Here is a 20,625-nt window from a genome sequence, read left to right as displayed (position 1 = left end):
ACATGAAACACCTGAGATCAGGACAGGTATCTGATGTTAACTAATATAAAAGTGATCATACATGAAACCCCTGGGATCAGGACAGGTATTTGATGTTACTGTATATAAAAGTGATCATACATGAAACACCTGAGATCAGGACAGGTATCTGATGTTAATGTATATAATATAAAAGTGATCATACATGAAACACCTGAGATCAGGACAGGTATCTGATGTTACTGTATATAAAAGTGATCATACATGAAACCCCTGGGATCAGGACAGGTATCTGATGTTAACTAATATAAAAGTGATCATACATGAAACCCCTGGGATCAGGACAGGTATCTAATGTTACTGTATATAATATAAAAGTGATCATACAAGGAACCCGTGAGATCAGGACAGGTATCTGATGTTACTGTATATAAAAGTGATCATACATGAAACACCTGGGATCAGGACAGGTATCTGATGTTACTGTATATAATATAAAAGTGATCATACAAGGAACCCCTGGGATCAGGACAGGTATCTGATGTTACTGTATATAATATAAAAGTGATCATACATGAAACCCCTGAGATCAGGACAGGTTTCTGATGTTACTGTATATAAAAGTGATCATACATGAAACACCTGGGATCAGGACAGGTATCTGATGTTAACTAATATAAAAGTAATTATACATGAAACCCCTGAGATCAGGACAGGTATCTGATGTTACTGTATATAATATAAAAGTGATCATACATGAAACCCCTGGGATCAGGACAGGTATCTGATGTTACTGTATATAAAAGTGATCATACATGAAACCCCTGAGATCAGGACAGGTATCTGATGTTACTGTATATAAAAGTGATCATACATGAAACACCTGGGATCAGGACACGTATCTGATGTTAACTAATATAAAAGTAATTATACATGAAACCCCTGAGATCAGGACAGGTATCTGATGTTACTGTATATGATATATAAAGTATTTGACACAAAAGCCATGGGATCGGGACAGGTATCTTAAGTTATAACAGTATTAATGTAATCTGAGAGGTATCTTAAGTTAATTTGTTTAATATAACATACACTGACTTCACATGAAACACCTGCAATCAGGACAGCTATTTTGTACTGCATATAAAAGGTATTGGACACGAAACCCCTGCGAATACGTACAGGTATCTGAATCAAAACGGCTGTTTTCACAATCTGCGCATGATCCGTGACCTATGCAAATTCACAGATAGGCCACGCCCACCCGATGACGTAGTAGCGGTTACGCTGTACTGAAACCCCTGGAAAAAAGTGCCTGCCCTCAAAAGACTGCGTTACCAAAAGCATGATGGGAAACGACTGGCTGACGACACAGCTTAATGCTGATTGGATGAGACTGACACATTACACTTTATTATCTTGTTTTACTAAGGTTTATACCTGGATTTGTTGAATACCTTTTTTTTTGTATTTTCGTTGATAATTAAAAAAAAAAGTCATAAAGAGCATTACATATGGTTATTTATTTAGATTTACACGCAAACAAAAACAAAACACATCTTTGTAAAACATAACGTGACCTATCCAATATAACTAAATGTTACTAATAAATCATTAGGATGTGTGTGTGCTGTATTTTATTTCTCTCTCAGTTTAAAGTGCTGCTTGTTGTCATTTTCACTTTTTGTATAATTGTGTGAATTTTGTATTGTAATTTTTATGCAGCATTATTCAATGAAAGTCAATCCAATATATACATATATTCAGACATACAAAGGTAATCAGACTGTTTTGTCATTATGCCTCATCTTTGTGTGGTTTCATATGAGAAGTGAAAAGGGTGTAGTAAACAAGACACACACACACACACACACACACATATGTATATATATATGTATGTGAAGTCAAAAGTCATGTTTTTCCTACAGTCTAATAGTTTTTATTCTGGAGAAAGTCTTGGGCTGTTTATTTTAGTCTGGCTGGAGTAATATCAGTTTATATAGACCTAATAAGCATGTCAATATAATTAACCCCCTAAGAGTTTATTTGTCAAACAAACATTTGTCATGACCCGTCACTCAAAAGCATCTATGGCTCCTTCATTTATAATGTAGCCAAATTAGGTTTCTTGAAAGTTTTCTTGCTGTATAAGCTGTTTATTTTGTTATTCTTTTAACGTTTGTTGAATATACAGAATTATATTTTAAATACACCCTTTTAGTTAATGAGCTGTTCATCTTCTGTAATTCTGAACATTTTTTTTGTAAAAACTGTGATATTTCTATTGCATCCACTCCCATATTTAAAATACTATAGTAATGTATACTGTAGTGCTTTTGAACCATGTTATAAAATAGCCTATTTAAATTTTATAGTTCTGGTATCACAACAACTACAAACACAACCCAATACTGAATAAACATGTTCAAAAATGCAGTAATATTTACTATAAATCACCATAGTATTTTTTCATGAGGTCATTCGTCTGCGATAAGAAACGCGAACGAGAACTCCGCCACTGGTGACGACTCCAGGTGGCTAAACTGCGAGATTCAGCAGGTGTCCGACTTCTGATGTAATTTTTGAGCCCTCCTCTTACTGCACACGCCTGCTCTCGTTTACAATGCAGTCAAGGCGAGGCGCACCTCAAACGAGCCTATTCTCATTGGCTGGCTGTAGCCAATAAACTGGCTTTGCTGCTCTTTTACTGGTATGTACATTACAGTAGAATTTATGATTTTTAACAAGAATCTCTTCAGAAAAGAGTTTAAATAAACCCTAACTAATGAAATAATCGTGGGAAATGATTATTTTGCACCTCAGTCCTGTTGGCTGCTGGCATTGTTCATTGGTCAGGCTTCAGCCAATCAAACAGCTTTACACCTGCCCCGCCCCTCCCCCGCCCCGCGCTGCTCACGCCTCTGCATCTGCGAGTGCACAGATGAGTTCTGCTACAGAGATCGCGGGAGATGTGTTGCAAAAGTCAGAGCGCGGGAGATTTGTAGTTGTACTGACGAATCTGAGAGGTTGTGAGTGCCGACCTGTGGTTGTAGAGCAAAGATGCAATCAAATTTGCCGTGCACACATGTGTCTGTCACTTTGTATTTGTGAATGACATTTTACAAATACACAACTATTAATCTGCAACTTCCAATTTAAAACACAAGTGTGTGGGTTGTTGTGTGTGTGTGTGCAAATCGAGGATTTCAGCTGTTCACATCAGAGCTGTAAGTGTACATTTCAACCTACACATACAAATATTATTATCACAAGTGCTCACATTTACATTTGCAAGCTCTCGAGTTTCGCAACGGATTTACCTTCATATTTTTTTCTCTCTCCTATAGAGCTAGCATCACATCCTGATAAATGACAAGCAGACAAATGGCACTATGAAGATGTGCTTTAAACTGGAAGACTAAATTGTAAAGCAGATATTGCACCTTCTGTTGTAGAGAAACACAAGTAAACTGAATGGCTTATTTGTGCTGCTCTATTTTTATTTTAATTATTTAGATTATTGCTCTGCAATCTTGATTCACATTCAAGGTGAGACACTGGGGACAAAAACACTGTTCATGCCACTGTCAGTGTTAAGGTTTTAGGCTTTTTGCCTTTTCATAAAGGGATTTTTCAGGTTTTTTATTTATCACTATGGGTCAACGTTTAAATTACAATAACTATTTTAAATGCAAAGAAATGCAGTCAAAATAGTGCATATTTAATTTTAAAACACCTAATTTATAAAGATTTTTTTTGCAATTCCAGTAACAAATCAGCTAGGGAAATTATGATGAGGACAATTAATTAATTAATTAATTAAAATTTTTTTTTGCAGTGTCTTACTTAAAAAAACAACAACAGATTAACATAAACAAATGCTCAACACTATCTCAAAACCACAAAACCAGACAATTTAAACATGATCAGAATTTTGGTAGTATTATTTGTACATATTTGTACATATATGATAAATGACAAGCAGACTAGTGGCAATATGAACATTTGCTTTTAATTGGTAGACTGAATTGTAAAGCATATGCTGCATCTTCTGTTGTGGAGAAACACAATTAACTACTGTAAATGGCTATTTTTATTTTAATTATTATCATTGCTCTGCAATCTTGATTCACATTCAAGGTGAGACATTTAGGACAAAACACTGTTCATGCCCCTGTCAGTGCTAAGGTTTTGGGCTATCTGCCTTGTTTTAAAGGGATTTTTTCAGTCCAATGGAGAAAAAAACATTCAAATGCACTTAGAATGTTTATAGGACTTTATCATTTTGTGTCTATATACAAATTACAATAAATATTTTAAATGCTAAGAAATACATCCAAAATAGCACATATTTAATTATAAAACACCTCATATACAAAGAAAAATTGTAGTTTTTTGCAATTCCAGGAACAAATCAGTTGCTGCAGTGTCTTGCCTAAAAAACACAGGTGAACACATACAAATGCTCAACACTATCTCAAAACCAGACAATTTAAACTTGATCAGAATTTTGGCTGTTACATTCGGCTCTAAATAAATGCCGTCTGTGCATTCTGCTGCATTATTTGTGCATATGTGTTCGCGTTTGTGTGTGTGTGTGTGTGTGTTTTGGAAGGTGGGGGGGGGGGGGGATTGGAGACTCCAAGCCAATTACCACATCCAGCAGACAGACTCAGACTGCCTGAGCCTTCCTTCCAATGAGAGCACGGCTGCGAGAGCCGGGGCCCGACGGGGTTGCCATGGCAACTCAGGAGCTGCTTGCATGGCGGATGATGCTGGGGTGATGGATTACAGTAATGGGATGGGGTGAGTGCAGAGAACTCATGCATAAATATATCGGAAATGTATGAATAAATCTGAAATGCATAGACTTAAAGGACACCGAGGAGGAGAGAGTGGAGGATGTTTGAATTCGGCCTGTTCCACACCTTTGGGTCTGACAGTCACAGATATTGCCTTCATGAAAGTCTGCTGTCTCAAGGGATTCCTTATGAAAGTATTTTCTAAAGATATTTGGGATTATGGACTTGGAAGGGCCTTGTGTCATGGTAATATTTAACATTGGACTGCTTCAAAAGATGTTTTTTATGTTAGTCTGCTAAACCATCTGTTTGGTCTTTGACTATATATATATATATATATATATATATATATATATATATATATATATATATATATATATATATATAGTCTAAAGCTGTTCTTATTTTTCTACCTTTTTCTATATACTGATGGAATCCAAGGCCCTGCTGAGTTCTAATGCTTTCCTGAATTCTGTCACTGTTTTGCCATCTAGTGTTAGATTTGTGACACGACATGAGTAGAACTTGGATTCATGCACATTTGCTTCCAATAGTATTTTACACAAGGGTTTTTGTCCTAAATAAATGGTCTTATTTTTAACAAGCTTTTTAAAATTGATTTTATGTTTTTTATGTTTTTATTTTCATGCAATATTGTTATCAGTATAATTTTTTAGGGGTGGCTAGAAGAGGCCACACCAAATCTTAGGGTGGCACACAAAAAATAATGAATTCAGTGGAATGTTAATTTTTTTTATTTCGGGTTATTAAAATAATGTGGGTTTTCATTTAATTAATTAATCTTTAAATATTGCAATTGATAACTTTTCAGTTGTTTTTTTCAGTGTACATCATTATATGCCATGTCTGAAATTATTGAAGATTAATAAATGAATTTAATAAAAATCAACAAAATGAACAAAAGACATATATACACACACACACTTACCATACAGACCCATATATGATCATTTATCCATATTCCTTTTTGAGCCACAATATTATTGAAAGGCTACAGCTTCTTCTATTGTCATACCTTGAGGTAAATATTAAATTGCCATATTGAAGATCTGAGGGGCAGTGAATAAGCTACGCCAGTGACAATCAATCCACGATAATTTAGTGGCTGCTATTTTTTTATTGAAATATTATGAATTTACGTAAGTACATTTAAATTAATAATATCAACAGCAAAGGGAAGGGCACAGTGGTGGCCAGAGTTTACAACAGTGGTGACAGTAGCCACCTCTTGGGGGCGCCCTCGTTAAGAAATACATTATCAGCGGAAAATCACAACACAGCATATTAAAGCTGTTTCCCCCTAACTGACTCGGTTTAATATAGTAACTCACAATTGCGAGACACTCGTAACTCAAATTAGAAAGTTAGAATTGCCTGACAGATGGATGGACAATAACATGTACTAAAGTTGTTCTGGCAGTTCATGCCGCTGTGGCGACGACCCCTGATGAAGGACTATAAGCCGGAGGAAAATTAATGAATAAAAGCTATGATTCCACAATTCAGAATTCAATTTAAATGAATGAAGATTGAAAAAATAGTTATAGGATCTATTTTAAATATTTTTTTTGATAATAACGATTGTTTTTTTTTCCCCAAAATTGTCAAGCATTTTCAAGAATTTCTGCAATAATCAACGATCTATTGAGTTGTGCAACAATTATGAAAAGCATAATGATATAGAAGAACAAAAAAATTAATAGGTAAAATAAAATAAAAATAACAAATAAAGAAAAGATTACAAATAATTCTAGGCCTTACTAACTCACTTAAGTGTCAAACAAATACGCGGTTTTACAGCTATTTTTGTTTGTAGCTAATAACTACTCTTTTAAGAACCACAAAAAAGGTTTCTGGTTGCTAAATTTAGGTCGATGGTTATAAAAATTAATTGGAAAGTACAAAATAATCAACGATCTAGTCTTATACACTATAAATATTTAAATATCTATGGTCTTGACAAGTTACGGATCGACTACGTCATCTCCGCCAACTACATCATCTAAAACAAACATGGCAGATGGGTGGAGCATGTGAAAAAGCAGAAGAAAAAGAAGCGAAATGTTACTAAATTTCCATTCCGTTCATGGCTTCAAGTGCAGGTCAGTTGCTCATCTCTAAATAGGTCTACTGTAGTGTTCCCCTTTTCCTTTAGCACTACGTTAACTGCTAGAAGTAGTAGTGAAGAATAGCACAACATGAGTTGAAGTTAGTGATGGTGAAATGAAGCTTTCTAAACCAGTAAAGCGCTCTACCCAATTGTATCGAAAAAAGGTTCGTTACTCGAAGCCGGCAGCCGCCAATAGTTACAGTAAGCTCAACTTTCCTTAACTTTTCCCATTCATTCTCTATGGTTGTGCTTAACACTACTGATGCAATATACTTTTGGCCACACGAAGATTATTTGGCGCTGTTTCGTCATTTCCGTCGCGGGGAATTAAAAAAGCCAGTGTTTGCGAAAGGAAAGGTTTGTTTACTGAATTGTCAGGTAAAAAAAAAAAGTTTTGTGTTGTACAACAAACGATTACTGACCAAACCATCTTTACACAAACTTTGCATATGGTGTTTTAACTAACGTGATCAAACAGAAAAGGTAAATATATAAGTATAAAATTTGTATAATTTATAAATAATATTGTATAATAAAAAAATAGATTATTGAACAATAATATAATGAGAAATGGGATATTGATTAATATTAAATGTTAAAATAGAATGAAAATTTAATTGCATATTAATAAATGTTTTGTTTTCAAGGGACTTTGCTAAATACATATACATGTATTTATTTATTGATACATTTTAGATTAATTTATTTATTGATAATTTTATTGATACATTCATTATTTAATTATTATCTATTACAATCATTATTTTAAAAAATTGTTACACACACACACACACACACACACACACACACACACACACACACACACACACACACACACACACACGTTACTAAAAATAAAAGATGGCAAAAAAGTTTTCATTTTAGTAGTATTATATTTATCATAAAAACAAATTATTAATAGAATACAAAATTTAATATTGTAAAATATTAGTAAATGTTGAAATTGAATTACATATTGATTTATTTTATTTATTAAATTAATTATTTATTTTTCAAGAATTGTATTTATTCAATTTAAATAAATGTATTTATTGATATAAAAGTTATAATTACATTATTTCAGATTATCCAGTTACATTAATTGTTTATTACAAAAAGTAAATCATTTGAATCTCAATATACATATTTGTTTAAATAATGCAACACAATATTAACAATAATTGCTTTATGTGTATAGCAAAGCAAGAATAAAGGCAAGATTCAAGTGTGCTTCAAAGGACCAACTAAATATCGGAGACAAGATTTACTTACATTAATTTATTTTAATTTGTAAAAATGTAAATTATTTTGCTTATTAATTACATAATTATTTATTTTAAACTTCATTCTATATATTTACTTTTATTATTATTATTTATTAACTGTACTGTAACAATTAAATTTTTCAGTAATATGTTGCTATTGTGCTCTATTTAATGAAACAATTTTTGGTATCTACTGGTTGTATTTTCTATGGATTCTATACAATGATCTGTGATTATATATATTTATATATATATATATATATATATATATATATATATATATATATATATATATATATATATATATATATATATATATATATATATATATATAAAACCAGTATAACACACACACACACACACAATTTCAGCTAATTTTTTATATATTTTCTCTGCTTCTTGATTTTTTTTAGCCCGTTATTAAAATTGTATTGATTTTTTTCTGCCATGTTTTAATTTGGCTGTACAATTTTTTTGGACTAAGATATTCAGTTTTTTTTTGTTAGAGAAAATGTTAATTTAAAAGAGAGATCTGCGAAGGGTGTACTCACTTATACTGAGCAATATGTATATATATTAAGGGTGTCACGATCCTCCAAATCCTCGATTCGATTACATTTTCGATTCTAAAGGCACGATTCGATTCGATTTTCGATTATGAAAAATTAATGAATTAATGACCAATTAATTATTTGTAGCCTACCGTTTAAAATACCTGACCTGGATGGTCTTTGTTTTACCCATAAACAAATCATACAGTAATTGAATAAAGGCAAGATACACACATAATTACCACCTGTCAATCACTTTTTCTGCGGGACTCGTGAATAGGCAGTGATCTGTGTCGTTATAATGGCGTCGGTAAAAAAGACGCACAACCAACAGGAACCAGCCAACAGTATCTGAGGTGTTCGCTAAAATGACTAAGTACAAGTGAGTGAAAGATTGAAGCAGTCCTCTGACTGCCTGGACCTGCTCTCTCGAGCGCATGGCTGTGTATGCATCTGTGTCTGTGTGGTCACGTGATGTGCATTTTCAGAGGTAGAGAGGAAGGAGGGCTGCTCAGAAATGCTACACGCCACTGTGGATGTCAAATCGTTGTCGTTCTAAAATATAATATATATATATAATTTTAATATATATAATTATTAGCCCCCCTAATAATTTATATTATAATTATTAGGGGGCAAATAATTCTGACTTCAACTGTATGTACAGATTTAAGATTAATTAAGCAATCATTTTTTATTTATATAGAGCTTTTAACAGCATATTGACAAAGCAATGAGCAGGATCAAACTAAATCAAATATACCCTATATGTTATATTCCAAATACATATTTACATCACATTTCGTAAATGCTACAGTGTAAATGAATGAATAAATAAATTATTGTTATCATTTATTCATTTATATGAATAAATAATGACACAAGCACATTTGTTTCAAGATTGAATGTATCTTTATGCAAAATGATCATTTATTTTATTTTAATTGTACTTAAAGTGTGTCTAGATGAAAAGCAAATACAAATTCGTTTTATATTATTTGTGGCCGAGACGGGATGTGAACCCATAATTTTGTGAATTTTACTTGTCCCGCCTACCTTCGTTCCTATTGGCTAGACATCTCTCTACACCTACGTGCGGCTAGCTTCTTGGAGGAGGCTATGTGAGCGGTGCTTTTGGACTGCACTCGTCATAAATCCTAAATCATTAACATTTTTATTTTTATTTTAAAATATCCCTCATGGTATTTATCAAACTAATGTTGAAGTTTTCGAAAATGATGTGGCCGGTTTATGAGGTGTAAAACTTTTTAGTCTTTCAAATTGTTATATTTTAAGTCGCACTAGTAAACTCACAGTCCTCAGAAAAGCTTGAAACAAGATATTTCCTGGTTCTTCAACAAAGAGTGAATGTGTTAGGAGGAAATGGTTGACAAACAGTGAAGAGTCTCACTCTTTATACTGATATGTTTGACAAATTTATTTTTTCAAATCAATGTTCATCTACCAAAACAATGGCCGGGATGGATGTGGCATTTCCCAGCCTCAAATTGTGTCACAGTACACCCCTGGCAAGATGTAATCTTAGTGAGAAAATCACAATGCAAAAAAAGTCTGAATTATAAGATTTATAGGTATTGGATGTCTCTGAAATATAAACTTAGAATTCTGAGGAAAAACAAAACAGTTGTGATAAAAAATATAAGAAATTAAAAGGTAGAAACTCAGTATTGCAAGATATTAGCTTGGAGTAGTGAAAAATAAGCTCAGAATTCCACGATATAAACTTGAGAATTGTGAGATTAAGTTAATAGTCATAAACTTAGCTCTTTTAGTTATTGTTATTTATATAATAGAATCGTTTTACAATAAGAAAACTACAGAGCATGTTAAATAAAAAATCCTTCAGTCTTTTGCAACACATTGTATCACAACAGTCAGAAAAACCTGTTTCTAAAAATGCTTTTTGCATAGAAAAGGGTGTTAGCAACTATATGTAGTACCTAAAAGTCTGTAAAAGTTCACAAAATAAAGATTGAGTGCGCCCTTCCAACTGTTAGAAGATAAATCTTCAGTTTACACAAGATAGGATATCCTGCTAATAATTATATCTTGATAAACAACTTCTTTACTTAGCATAATGCAAAACAAACAGATCAGTTAAAATTGGCAAATACAAAAGAAAGAATAAATAAGATGGCTACCAATTAAGAATTGTTCCCAGGACTTGTAGATGTATATCAAATATGTTTGACATCCTCTGTCTAGAATTAACGACTGGTGCTTAAATAAAGTGTTTGTGCCCATCATACACTATGCATATTTCTGTCCATTTTTTCAACTTTGACATCTCAAAATCTGCAGACTGGCTGTGACTTTTAGCAAGTAATGTCAACTCACTTCTAAAGTTTTATTTAAAAAGTTTAGGAGGAGTATGATAATCATGCAAATCAGCACAGGAATAACTTGTTTACATAACTACTTTGATATGTGTATACATCCAGCCAACTCCTCTCGTTCTCGTGAGATTTTTCTGGCATCCCTCTTCCACCTCTGCTCCTCGGCCTTAATCTATTTCTCATCCCATTTTATGGATAGGGGGAGTTTTCTGGGTTCGGGCTGAATTTCAAGCACACCAAATATACTTACTTGCTCAATCAGATTATATGTGAGGGTGAACTTTTGAACTATTCATTGGGGGGAAAAGCTATGTAGTGCATTAACTGAGGAAACAAGTGAAGAAAACAAGTTGTGGGAACAAAATCTTAAGATCTATTTACAATGTAATGTGCAGTCCTATATGGGTATATACAATTGCATTTTTATTTTAAAGCAGTGCTGCATATTTACTCAAAGCAAGCATGTTTACCTTGCTTACTCTCCTTGCAGTACACTTGTCTGTACTTCAAGGAGAACTAAATAGGGGATTAAGGCTGAAATAAATTTCAAATTGTGTAGAAGGAGTGGTTGATTGTGGTTTCTGGATGAACAAACAAGGTGAAAAAGGTGTACTTATGGGCGTGCTCCTTGGGTGTGCTCCTATAGGTGAGCCACAGTCGTAGCCACAAGCACATTCTCTTAGTAGTTAGACAGCTCTGACGGAAAGTCCGCTGATGTGGTATGTCACTGCAGACGAAGGTGAGTATGTGTGCTGAATTCTCTATTTAGGATAAAGTAGAAATTCTGAGATTAGGTTTATATATGTATTGACAATTGTGATCGATCTATTGATAGTTCTATATATAAAGCAATGTAGTACAACTTCATGAATTACATGAACAAAACGTTTTTAAATATGTGCAACCTTTTCCTTTCATTTTCTGTTTTTGTGTAGGAGTGAAAATTGATCACTTTCATTTTTACTGCATACACAAGCTCTGGTTGAACAATTCAAATTCTCAGACTTTCTAAAGCTGACTGTAACCAAAGAGAGTTTGTTTTGAGTCATCTTACTAAACCGAAGTAATCCACCATGGCACGTGAACAGGACTACTACACTCTCATGTCTGGTATGCAACAGCTTGATTTGCAGGGGAACGCAGTCCCCAGTGATCTTGTACTAATAGGAGAGCATGCCTTTCCACTTGCCATGAATCCAAGAGGTCAGGTGCTCATGGCTGCATCTCATTACGGTCGGGGTCGCATTGTAGTGCTGGGACATGAAGAATACTTAACACGATTTCCTGGGCTGATAGAGAATGCCATAATGTGGCTCATGCCATGTACCGGAGATGCTGGAGTTGTAGGGATTCAGAAAAGTTTACGAACAGTAGCTGAAAACTTGAACTACAGCCCTTTCAAGACAGAACTAGGAGACTTTCAAGATAGGTTCGCTATATATATCACTGATGCGTACAGTGTTGAGAGCTCTGCAAAGGATCTGATTGCTTTCCTCAAAGCTGGGGGTGGTTTGATCATTGCTGGACAAGCATGGAGTTGGTCTTATGAACACCCACAGGAAAACACTATCAGGAACTTTCCAGGAAACAAGGTGTGCAGTGTTGCAGGCATTTACTTTTCAGAGCTTGAAGGAGAAGTCGGCACCTTTCCTGTTCCTCGAAATATCCCTTCTAGTTGGCTTGCCGTGGCGTAAGTCCAGGAGACATATTTAAATATTTCCCACTGATCCTTTTTTTTTTAAATCAAAACCAACATTTGACTAATTGTGTTTATTTGCTTCTTTTCAGAATAGGCAAAGACTTTAAAGAGGACCTAGAGTTCCTGCTGGAAGGTGTGTCTGAGTTTGACACTCAAGGTGGGGCTATAGCATCAGAGGTGATGGTGCACGGACCATTAGCGTTTCCCATTGCGGTCACTCCAAATGGAAAAACATTCATTGCTGGTGCCTATTATGGACAAGGGCGAGTAATTGTGGTATCCCATGAAGGGTACATGGGCCGAGACTCTCTGTCCTCTTTTATGATCAATGCTATTAAGTGGCTTGATGAGGGTCGCAAGGGTGTTGTAGGGATCGTACCCAACCTCACTGCAGCCCATACAGTACTGAGCAAATCTGGTTTAGACTGTCAATTGACCGGTTTCAGAGAAGATCTAAGCGTCTACGTCTGCACTTCCTACAGTGATGCACAGTGTGCAGAGATTCAGGAATTTGTTGCAGAAGGTGGAGGTCTTCTTATTGGGGGTCATGCCTGGTACTGGGCTCAGACCCACTGGGGCTCCAATGTGATGACTGAATACCCCGGAAATCACATTCTTAACAAGATGGGATTGTGCCTCTTGGGAAACACCTTGGGTGGAGGGTTATATAAAGCTCCAGAAATAGAGCATAGTTGTAAACATGGGTACCACTTTCGAAGCATGCTGCAGAGATTTGCTCAGCATGTAAGCCAAGGGCAAGAGCTGACTGATCGAGAACAGGGCTGTTTGAAGCAGCTGGGCACTGACTGTGCCAGTTACCTTCAAATGCGTTGTCATGACAGTGCTGCTTACACCTCAGTGGTAGCTCTTCTTAGTGACATAGTAAAGGAAGTAGGTGTTCCACAGGTGTGTAGTAACTGCCCTGTTGAAAGTCCCAAAGACCACCTGATGCTCCACATTGGTACTGAGGTCTACAAAGTGACGCCTGATCCCGACGCCCTTCTTCCCTACATCATCAAGGACAGACCCAACTTGCCAACTTTGTCAAATGCAAGAGTTCGGATTACTGCCAACACTGGAGGTACAGTTTTTGCACCAAATGTAAGGGGAAAATGTTCAAGTTTGTAATTTATGTGCACTCTAAATGTTTCAATTACTTGTTTCAGGTTGTGAAGAATGGATAAGCACAGGCTTATATCTTTCTCCTGGTATGAAGACATACATAGCAGTACCTCCAGAGATTGTTGGAAAAAATTGGCAGGTGATCTAAAAATTTTGTCATTTGTCATGTTAGATAAAGTCCTGATGCTCATAGAACTTTGAGAACTTTATTTACATAAGGAGACACTCTATGCAGGTGCAGCTTGGTTGCCAGACAGACAACATTGGTGGATCAAACACCCTGAAGCGGGCACCTGTAGTCCATGCACGATTCCCCTTGGATTCAGAAATGGTGCAGGTCTGGAATTTGTGGGGAGGGCTAATCTACCTAATAGCACCTTCCCAAACCAAGGTGGATGGGGTGGAAATTGTTGTGCAGACTGCAGTACAGGCTCCATACTTCAAGTCTGGTAAGAATTCGGAAATTTCAACAAGCATTACAGTCGATTGCCACATTTAAACATGTATGGTAAAACCCTTCAATTCTAAATTGTTTTGTTCCACAGGAGAGACAAGCGTAGCAGACTGGGTGAGCCATATTCGTCAGGCACCTGCCCCCTGGGCGGAGCTTGAGTTTGAAAACCTCATCATGACATTTGATTCAGCTTTCATAAGGAATCTGGACCGCCCTGATGAAGTGGCTAAACTTTGGGATACCATAATGAGAACTATAACTGACTTGGCAGCAAGGCCACCCAAATTGCCTCGCAAGGAACGTTTTGTTGCTGATGTTCAGATCTCTTATGGTCAGTGGTCCTATTGAATAATCACTGTGTATGGTTAATAATCACCACTACAGCAACTTAAACCATGGTATTTATTTTAATTACATTTCATACACTGTTGCTCCTCCCCCAAGGTTTCATGCATGCTGGATATCCCATAATGATGCACTCCGGCTCTGCTCCAGGACTAGTAAATGTTGAGGAAGCCTATAAATGTGGCCTCTGGGGAGCCATTCATGAGCTGGGCCATAACCAGCAGCGTGGAGTTTGGGAGTTCCCTCCCCACACCACTGAGTGCACATGCAACCTGTGGTCATTGTATGTACATGAGCAAGTGTTCGGCATAAAAAGCGCTAATGCTCATCCAGCCATCACTCCAGCAGACCGCCAGGCTCGTACCAAGATGTATTTTGATGGTGGTAAAGATTTAAACAGCTGGTGCATGTGGATGGCACTTGAGACTTACATGCAGGTGCGAATAGACTGCCAGTTTTTTTTAATCTTGTTGTGGATTATAATTGTGTTTTATTTAAAGCAATACTGCATAATTGTACCCATTTCACTCATTTTCCATCATCTCTATTTATATTTTCTTAAGCTTCAAGAAAAATTTGGCTGGGATGCTTTCAAGAAAGTCTTTTCTCTCTACCATGACATGACCGGTGTGCCAAATGACAACGCAGGGAAGATGAATCTATACGCCCAGACCTTCTCCAAAGTGGTCAACCTGAATTTATCCCCATTCTTCAAAGCATGGGGTTGGCCCATCCAACCTAACACAGAACAGAATCTCTCCCATCTTCCTGCATGGAGTGACCATCCTGTTAGCCAGTATGCATAAAAACACATCGAATAGCTTTTTCAAAGTATATGCATATATGAAGTGGACATTGTAGTAATTACATTTTGCTATTCGTTTAATAGGTGGAAGAGCAATTAACTTATATCAGTGTGATGCACGTTTGCTCAGCACAGTGGAGATTTCTTTAGTTGTATCGTTTTAGTCGTTTGGGATGCGGTGACACACAGTCAAATATTTCACCTAACAGATCAGACACTTTTGACGCTCATAAACAACCATGAATTCCTCATGCTGCAGGAATTATGAGGTTTGCTAAAGGTGCAGCTGTCGTGCAGTGAGAGGTTTGCGTCTATATTAATCTACGACAGTTAGCGTTTATTGAACAATAAGAATGATTAATAAATTCATATGAAACTGTCATAAAAAGTCACGTCTTGTCCTCAGTTTCGGGCTCAGGCACGGTTTGCACTCAATACAAGCGTACCGCGCTGAGCCCAAGTAAACCGCGCTCTGGCACACCTCTTCCAACCGGGCCAGGTCCGGCTAAGTGATCCATGCCTGAGCCTGATTGAGAGCACTCACACTTCTTAAACGAAAGGGCCTGGGCACGGTTTTGGTGGCATAGTGTGAGTACGCCCTAAGTGGGCTAAAGGTAAATATATACCAGAATATATGCTCAAAACACAAAATCAAACTATTATACTGCAGTTACAAAAATGATTGCCTTTTCAACTATATTACTTGGCATTTTGGTGTATTTTGAATCTCTTTCTTAATCTCCAAGAAAATAAATCTTATAAATTATTCTAAAATAAGTCTCTGTGTGTAATGTTGATGGGATTTGAAAACACACACGTGCTATTACTAATGCTTAACAGATTTCTTTCATTTATTTGAAGCTGTTAGTTAGCAGCTTTGCATTGGCCGCTAAACAGCTCATTCACCGGTGCATCAGAGAACTGCTGTATGAAGTCGACCATCTCATCTAGGCTTCTTTCCACAACAACATTCAGCTCTGTGTTGAGGGCAGTCGCAGCTCCGCTTAGGATGGGCCGGCCATTTTGATCAATGCAGCAGAAAGCATCCCACAAGTACTCTGGGATGTTTACCCTTTTCACATTGTTCTTGATGATCCAGTTGTTAGAAGAAGGGATGGCACCAACCAGAACATAGGCCTGATGACAGTTTGCTTTAAACAAGCTGGTCAGTTTAGACTCGTGTTTATTCCAAGCATTCTGGTTCAGCGTTGGGTTTTGAGGGACCACATTCGTCAAGGTAAAGGTGGCATTACGACTTGGAACTAACACAAAGGGGATGTTACAAAAGAGAGAAAAAGCAAACATTAGAAACAAATTTTAAGATATTGTGCCAATGTAAGTCCAAATAATAACAGATCTATCTGAAACAATGTTGTGGAGGCTAATTGACCATTTACACAGTAACTGGACTTTGATTAGTTAATCTGAGCACTTGAGGTGAACTGTCATGCCATTTAATACTCACTGTGTTTAAATTGTGCCTTGTTAAAAATTTCAATCTACACTGCCTTATTGATACCAACACTTAATTTCTTAAGTAATATGGATGCTTGGTTTATTTAAATGCTTATATTCTGATTATTCTTTTTAAATATTACACTATCAATGTTGTTAAAAAAAATCTGATCATATTGAAACCAAAGTGACACCACCTTTCAGTGAGTTTTTTTTTTTTTTTTAAGATCAATTCTTTATTAGTTTTACCTGCATGATGTCCATTAGGGTTTAGATGGCCTCGATCAAATCCTGAGTTTGTGTAGTCTTCATTCAGAGCCTGTTTCTCTCCCAGATAGATGTCTGGGTTCTGCTGAGACAGCTTATACCCATCTTCCATTTCAGTGGACCATGCGGGACTCACCAGCTAGCAAAACATAACTGCTTATTCAAGAACTGTCAGAATTACAATAATATATAAGTCTAAAATGTATTAATTAGCACTACTTACTTCAACAAATTACCATGCCACATGAAAACATACAATAGTAATTTATAGTAAATACTATATTGTTTTGGATCCATAGTATAGTGCAGTAGTGCTCAAAGTTTTTTCAGTAAGAACCATCTCCGAAAAAAAAAAAGTTCCACCATAATGACCAGTATTAAGGTACAGTAGCATAGTAGGCCTAATTAAGCAGCTACAGCACTGCACAGTTCAAAAACGTGGCAAATCAATTCTTATTAAGAATGTTTATGGTAACGCAGTAGGTAGTGCTGTCGTCTTACAGCAAGAAGGTCGCTGGTTCGAGCCTTGGCTGGGTCAGTTGGCATTTCTGTGTGGAGTTTGCATGTTCTCCCTGCGTTTGCGTGGGTTACCTCCGGGTGCTCCGGTTTCCCCCACAATCCAAAGACATGCGGTACAGGTGAATTGGGTAGGATAAATTGTCTGTAGAGTATGAGTGTGTGGATGTTTCCCAGAGATGGGTTGTGGCTGGAAGGTCATCCGCTGCGTAAAACGTGCCAGATAAGTTGGCGGTTCATTCCACTGTGGCAACCCCAGATTAATAAAGAGACCAAGCCGAAAAGAAAATGAATGAATGCAGAATATTTATTTTTGTCCGCCACTTTAAACATTATAAATAGTTTGAACATTAACACTACACTGTGGGTACAGTTAAAAAAATGAATAAAAAGTCAATGTTTAAGTTTAAAGAGCCCATATTATGGGTTTTTGAAAATTCCCCTCCATGTAGTGTGTAACACAGCTCTAAGTGAAGTAAAGTATCCAGCTAAGACTTAAATCTGTAAGAATACAGTGTTTAAAACTGTTGATTCATCTATAAAAGAGTCGACTCATAGTGCTTCAAACGAGTCGCCTTGATAACGATTCATTAGGTGTTTCGCCATGACGTAGAGAAGGCTTTGTGTGTCAGAAAAGCAAGTCATTACACCATACAGTACCTGTCAACATTGCGATATAAAAATATGGGATATGCCTCCAACATCTGTTACAAATATCGAGAGGAAAATCAGCTTCAGTGATAGAATACATAACAAACTTTAGAAAATTTAAAATGAAATAAATGTTTTGCCTATAAAAATCAAGTTACTGATCGGTGTTAACGAACGCGTCAAAGGGTTAAAAGTGTTTATTTTTTTAAAACTTTTAATTTTTCAGCGATTCCTCCGCATACCAATAGTGGTATGCGTACCACAGTTTGAGAACCACTGGTATAGTGTATTGTACTGTATTATTATGTTTATAACACATTGTTAATGAATGCTACAGCATTCTGCAGTATTACACCTTGTAAACTGATACACTGGATTAAATACTGAAGTATTTAATCTAAGTATTTAATTTAATATTTACTACAGTAAACTGATCTGTTTTGGTATATACTGTACCCTATAGTTTAGAGAAATAAGAGTATTAGGTAATGTTTAGGTCCTATTTTATATGAAGTAGCCTTTACAAATATGCACTTACACTACATATTAGTTATTAATCGTTTGTTACAATGTTCTTATTGTGTAAATACACGCTTTTTACATTGTGCTTTTTACATTGTGTTTAAAGCTGTCCCTAACTATACCCATATCCCACCTCAAGAACACCAGAAGTGTTCTGCAATACATTATGCAACACTGTTAGTACATTGCGTTTATATTTTGATGTACATGCATCATAGTTTAGGCCCCTTAAAATAAAGTGGGACCACTGTTAACTATACCCTTTCTTGTTGTATACCACAGCAGCTATTGAATTACCACAACAGATTAATGCAAGTACTTTACTACATTATGGTTCAAAAATACATTACTATAAATCACTATAGTCATAGGATGTTTCTTTTGATATATTTCTCAGGGTAATGCACTCCACTACATTATATAGATGTTTGATTGTTTGTTAATCCAAATATCCAATGAATCAGAAATTTACTCACAATTTCTCTGGGAAAATTGTTTGTACAAAATGATTTGAACAATGCTTGAATAATTTAACAAGTAAAACAGAACTTTAACATTAAAAAAGCCTCATGTGGCCAACTGAAATGTGCTGTGGACAAATAAACTTTAGTAAACTCTACCAAGAGAAACCAAATAGAATTGTTCCTTATTTGTTAGCACAACAAAACAGACAATTTGATAATAAAATTGTATTAGTAACTGTTAAAATGACCCAAAGAAGTCTGATTTTAAATCGTTAGATTAATAAACATATTACCTGTGGCTCCACAAACCAGCGTTTCTCTCTTCCTCCACCACTGCTTGGCTCAAAGATATAAGCGGAATATACAGCAATGCGGTGGTAAGTGTCATACAGTGTGGCGAAGTGATAGGTGTTTAGAAAGCGTTGACAAATCCGGACCAAATTTGGCTGGAAAGCTCCCAAATCTGGAATTTTCTCCTTGTAGAAAAACTTGACGCAATCAGGTGAATCCCAGAAATGATCCAGCACATGTCCATCAGCTGGACTCAGGAACAACCCAATGAAGACAACAAAAATAAGAGAAACCTCCATAGCAGACTAACTACTGAGTATAACTAAGCTCTCCTCTATCATAGTTCTCTGTTTTCACTCCCATCACTGATAACACTAGAGATAAGTAAGATTACATGGAGACAAATTTAGCAACATTTGGGGGTTGATATAATGGAGTTGATAACATAAATGACGCTGCACAATAATTTGTATTTGCACCAAAAAAAAAAGTAATTAAATTAATTATATATTCTATTCATTCATTAATAAAAGTGCAACATTTTTTATTTAAATTATTATTTGAGCTCATGCTATGTGTGTGTCACAGTGTGTCTGTATCCCATGACTGGAAAGTAGTGACCCTGTGTGAGCAGCACTGGTGTTTGTTCATGATAAAATCCTAGTAATAACAGAAAAAATGGCTCTTGTAAAGTTTGTGTTTGCTGTTATCATTCCTTAATATACGTCAAAGTTAAATCAAGGACATCTGACTTATTTTTAACACTAATATGTTTAACTTCTTACTAAAAAATAAGTACGGATGAAAATATCTCCTTAGGAAATGGGGCACCATTACTACACATGCACACATCATCATACAGTATGTTGTCATTTGCGGTAGTCATTCCAGAAGTCGCAAGCATGTTTAACGGATTAATCACTCATCAAGTTGTATTAGGGACCTCTGG

The 20,625-nt window shown here is 35.8% G+C and overlaps 2 protein-coding genes across 5 annotated transcripts; one reads left to right on the top strand and one right to left on the bottom strand.

Moving 5' to 3' along the window:
* The first annotated feature begins 4,643 nt into the window (after positions 1–4,643).
* zgc:162193 lies at positions 4,644–16,284 on the top strand. Of its 4 annotated transcripts, XM_073922751.1 has the most exons (9): positions 6,798–6,904; positions 11,732–11,824; positions 12,021–12,775; positions 12,874–13,865; positions 13,951–14,045; positions 14,142–14,355; positions 14,452–14,691; positions 14,805–15,142; positions 15,269–16,284. In XM_073922751.1, the coding sequence occupies exons 3-9, from the start codon at positions 12,159–12,161 to the stop codon at positions 15,509–15,511; spliced, it is 2,739 nt and encodes a 912-aa protein (XP_073778852.1). In that variant the 5' UTR covers positions 6,798–6,904; positions 11,732–11,824; positions 12,021–12,158; the 3' UTR covers positions 15,512–16,284.
* Positions 16,285–16,337: 53 nt separating this feature from the next.
* On the bottom strand, positions 16,338–20,010 carry si:dkey-243k1.3. The gene is made up of 3 exons (NM_001386296.1): positions 19,679–20,010; positions 17,215–17,371; positions 16,338–16,772 (listed from the first exon to the last, which is right to left on the bottom strand). Exons 1-3 carry the CDS (start codon positions 19,973–19,975, stop codon positions 16,375–16,377), a joined length of 852 nt encoding a protein of 283 aa, NP_001373225.1. The 5' UTR covers positions 19,976–20,010; the 3' UTR covers positions 16,338–16,374.
* Between the last annotated feature and the right edge of the window lie 615 nt (positions 20,011–20,625).

The sequence above is a fragment of the Danio rerio genome, chromosome 15 (genome assembly GCF_049306965.1).
Source record: "Danio rerio strain Tuebingen ecotype United States chromosome 15, GRCz12tu, whole genome shotgun sequence".
Taxonomy (NCBI): domain Eukaryota; kingdom Metazoa; phylum Chordata; class Actinopteri; order Cypriniformes; family Danionidae; genus Danio; species Danio rerio.
This window is presented reverse-complemented; position numbering and strand designations above follow the sequence as displayed.

Coding starts and splice junctions, on each gene's coding strand:
- zgc:162193 (XM_021481341.3), top strand. CDS start 12,159: ATGGCACGTGAACAGGACTACTACACTCTCATGTCTGGTATGCAACAG. Junction 14,046..14,141: donor TTGTTGGAAAAAATTGGCAG/GTGATCTAAAAA, acceptor CACTCTATGCAG/GTGCAGCTTGGTTGCCAGAC. Junction 14,356..14,451: donor GGCTCCATACTTCAAGTCTG/GTAAGAATTCGG, acceptor TTTGTTCCACAG/GAGAGACAAGCGTAGCAGAC.
- si:dkey-243k1.3 (NM_001386296.1), bottom strand. CDS start 19,975: ATGGAGGTTTCTCTTATTTTTGTTGTCTTCATTGGGTTGTTCCTGAGT. Junction 17,372..19,678: donor GCTGGTTTGTGGAGCCACAG/GTAATATGTTTA, acceptor ATGTTTTGCTAG/CTGGTGAGTCCCGCATGGTC. Junction 16,773..17,214: donor CCCTAATGGACATCATGCAG/GTAAAACTAATA, acceptor CCTTTGTGTTAG/TTCCAAGTCGTAATGCCACC.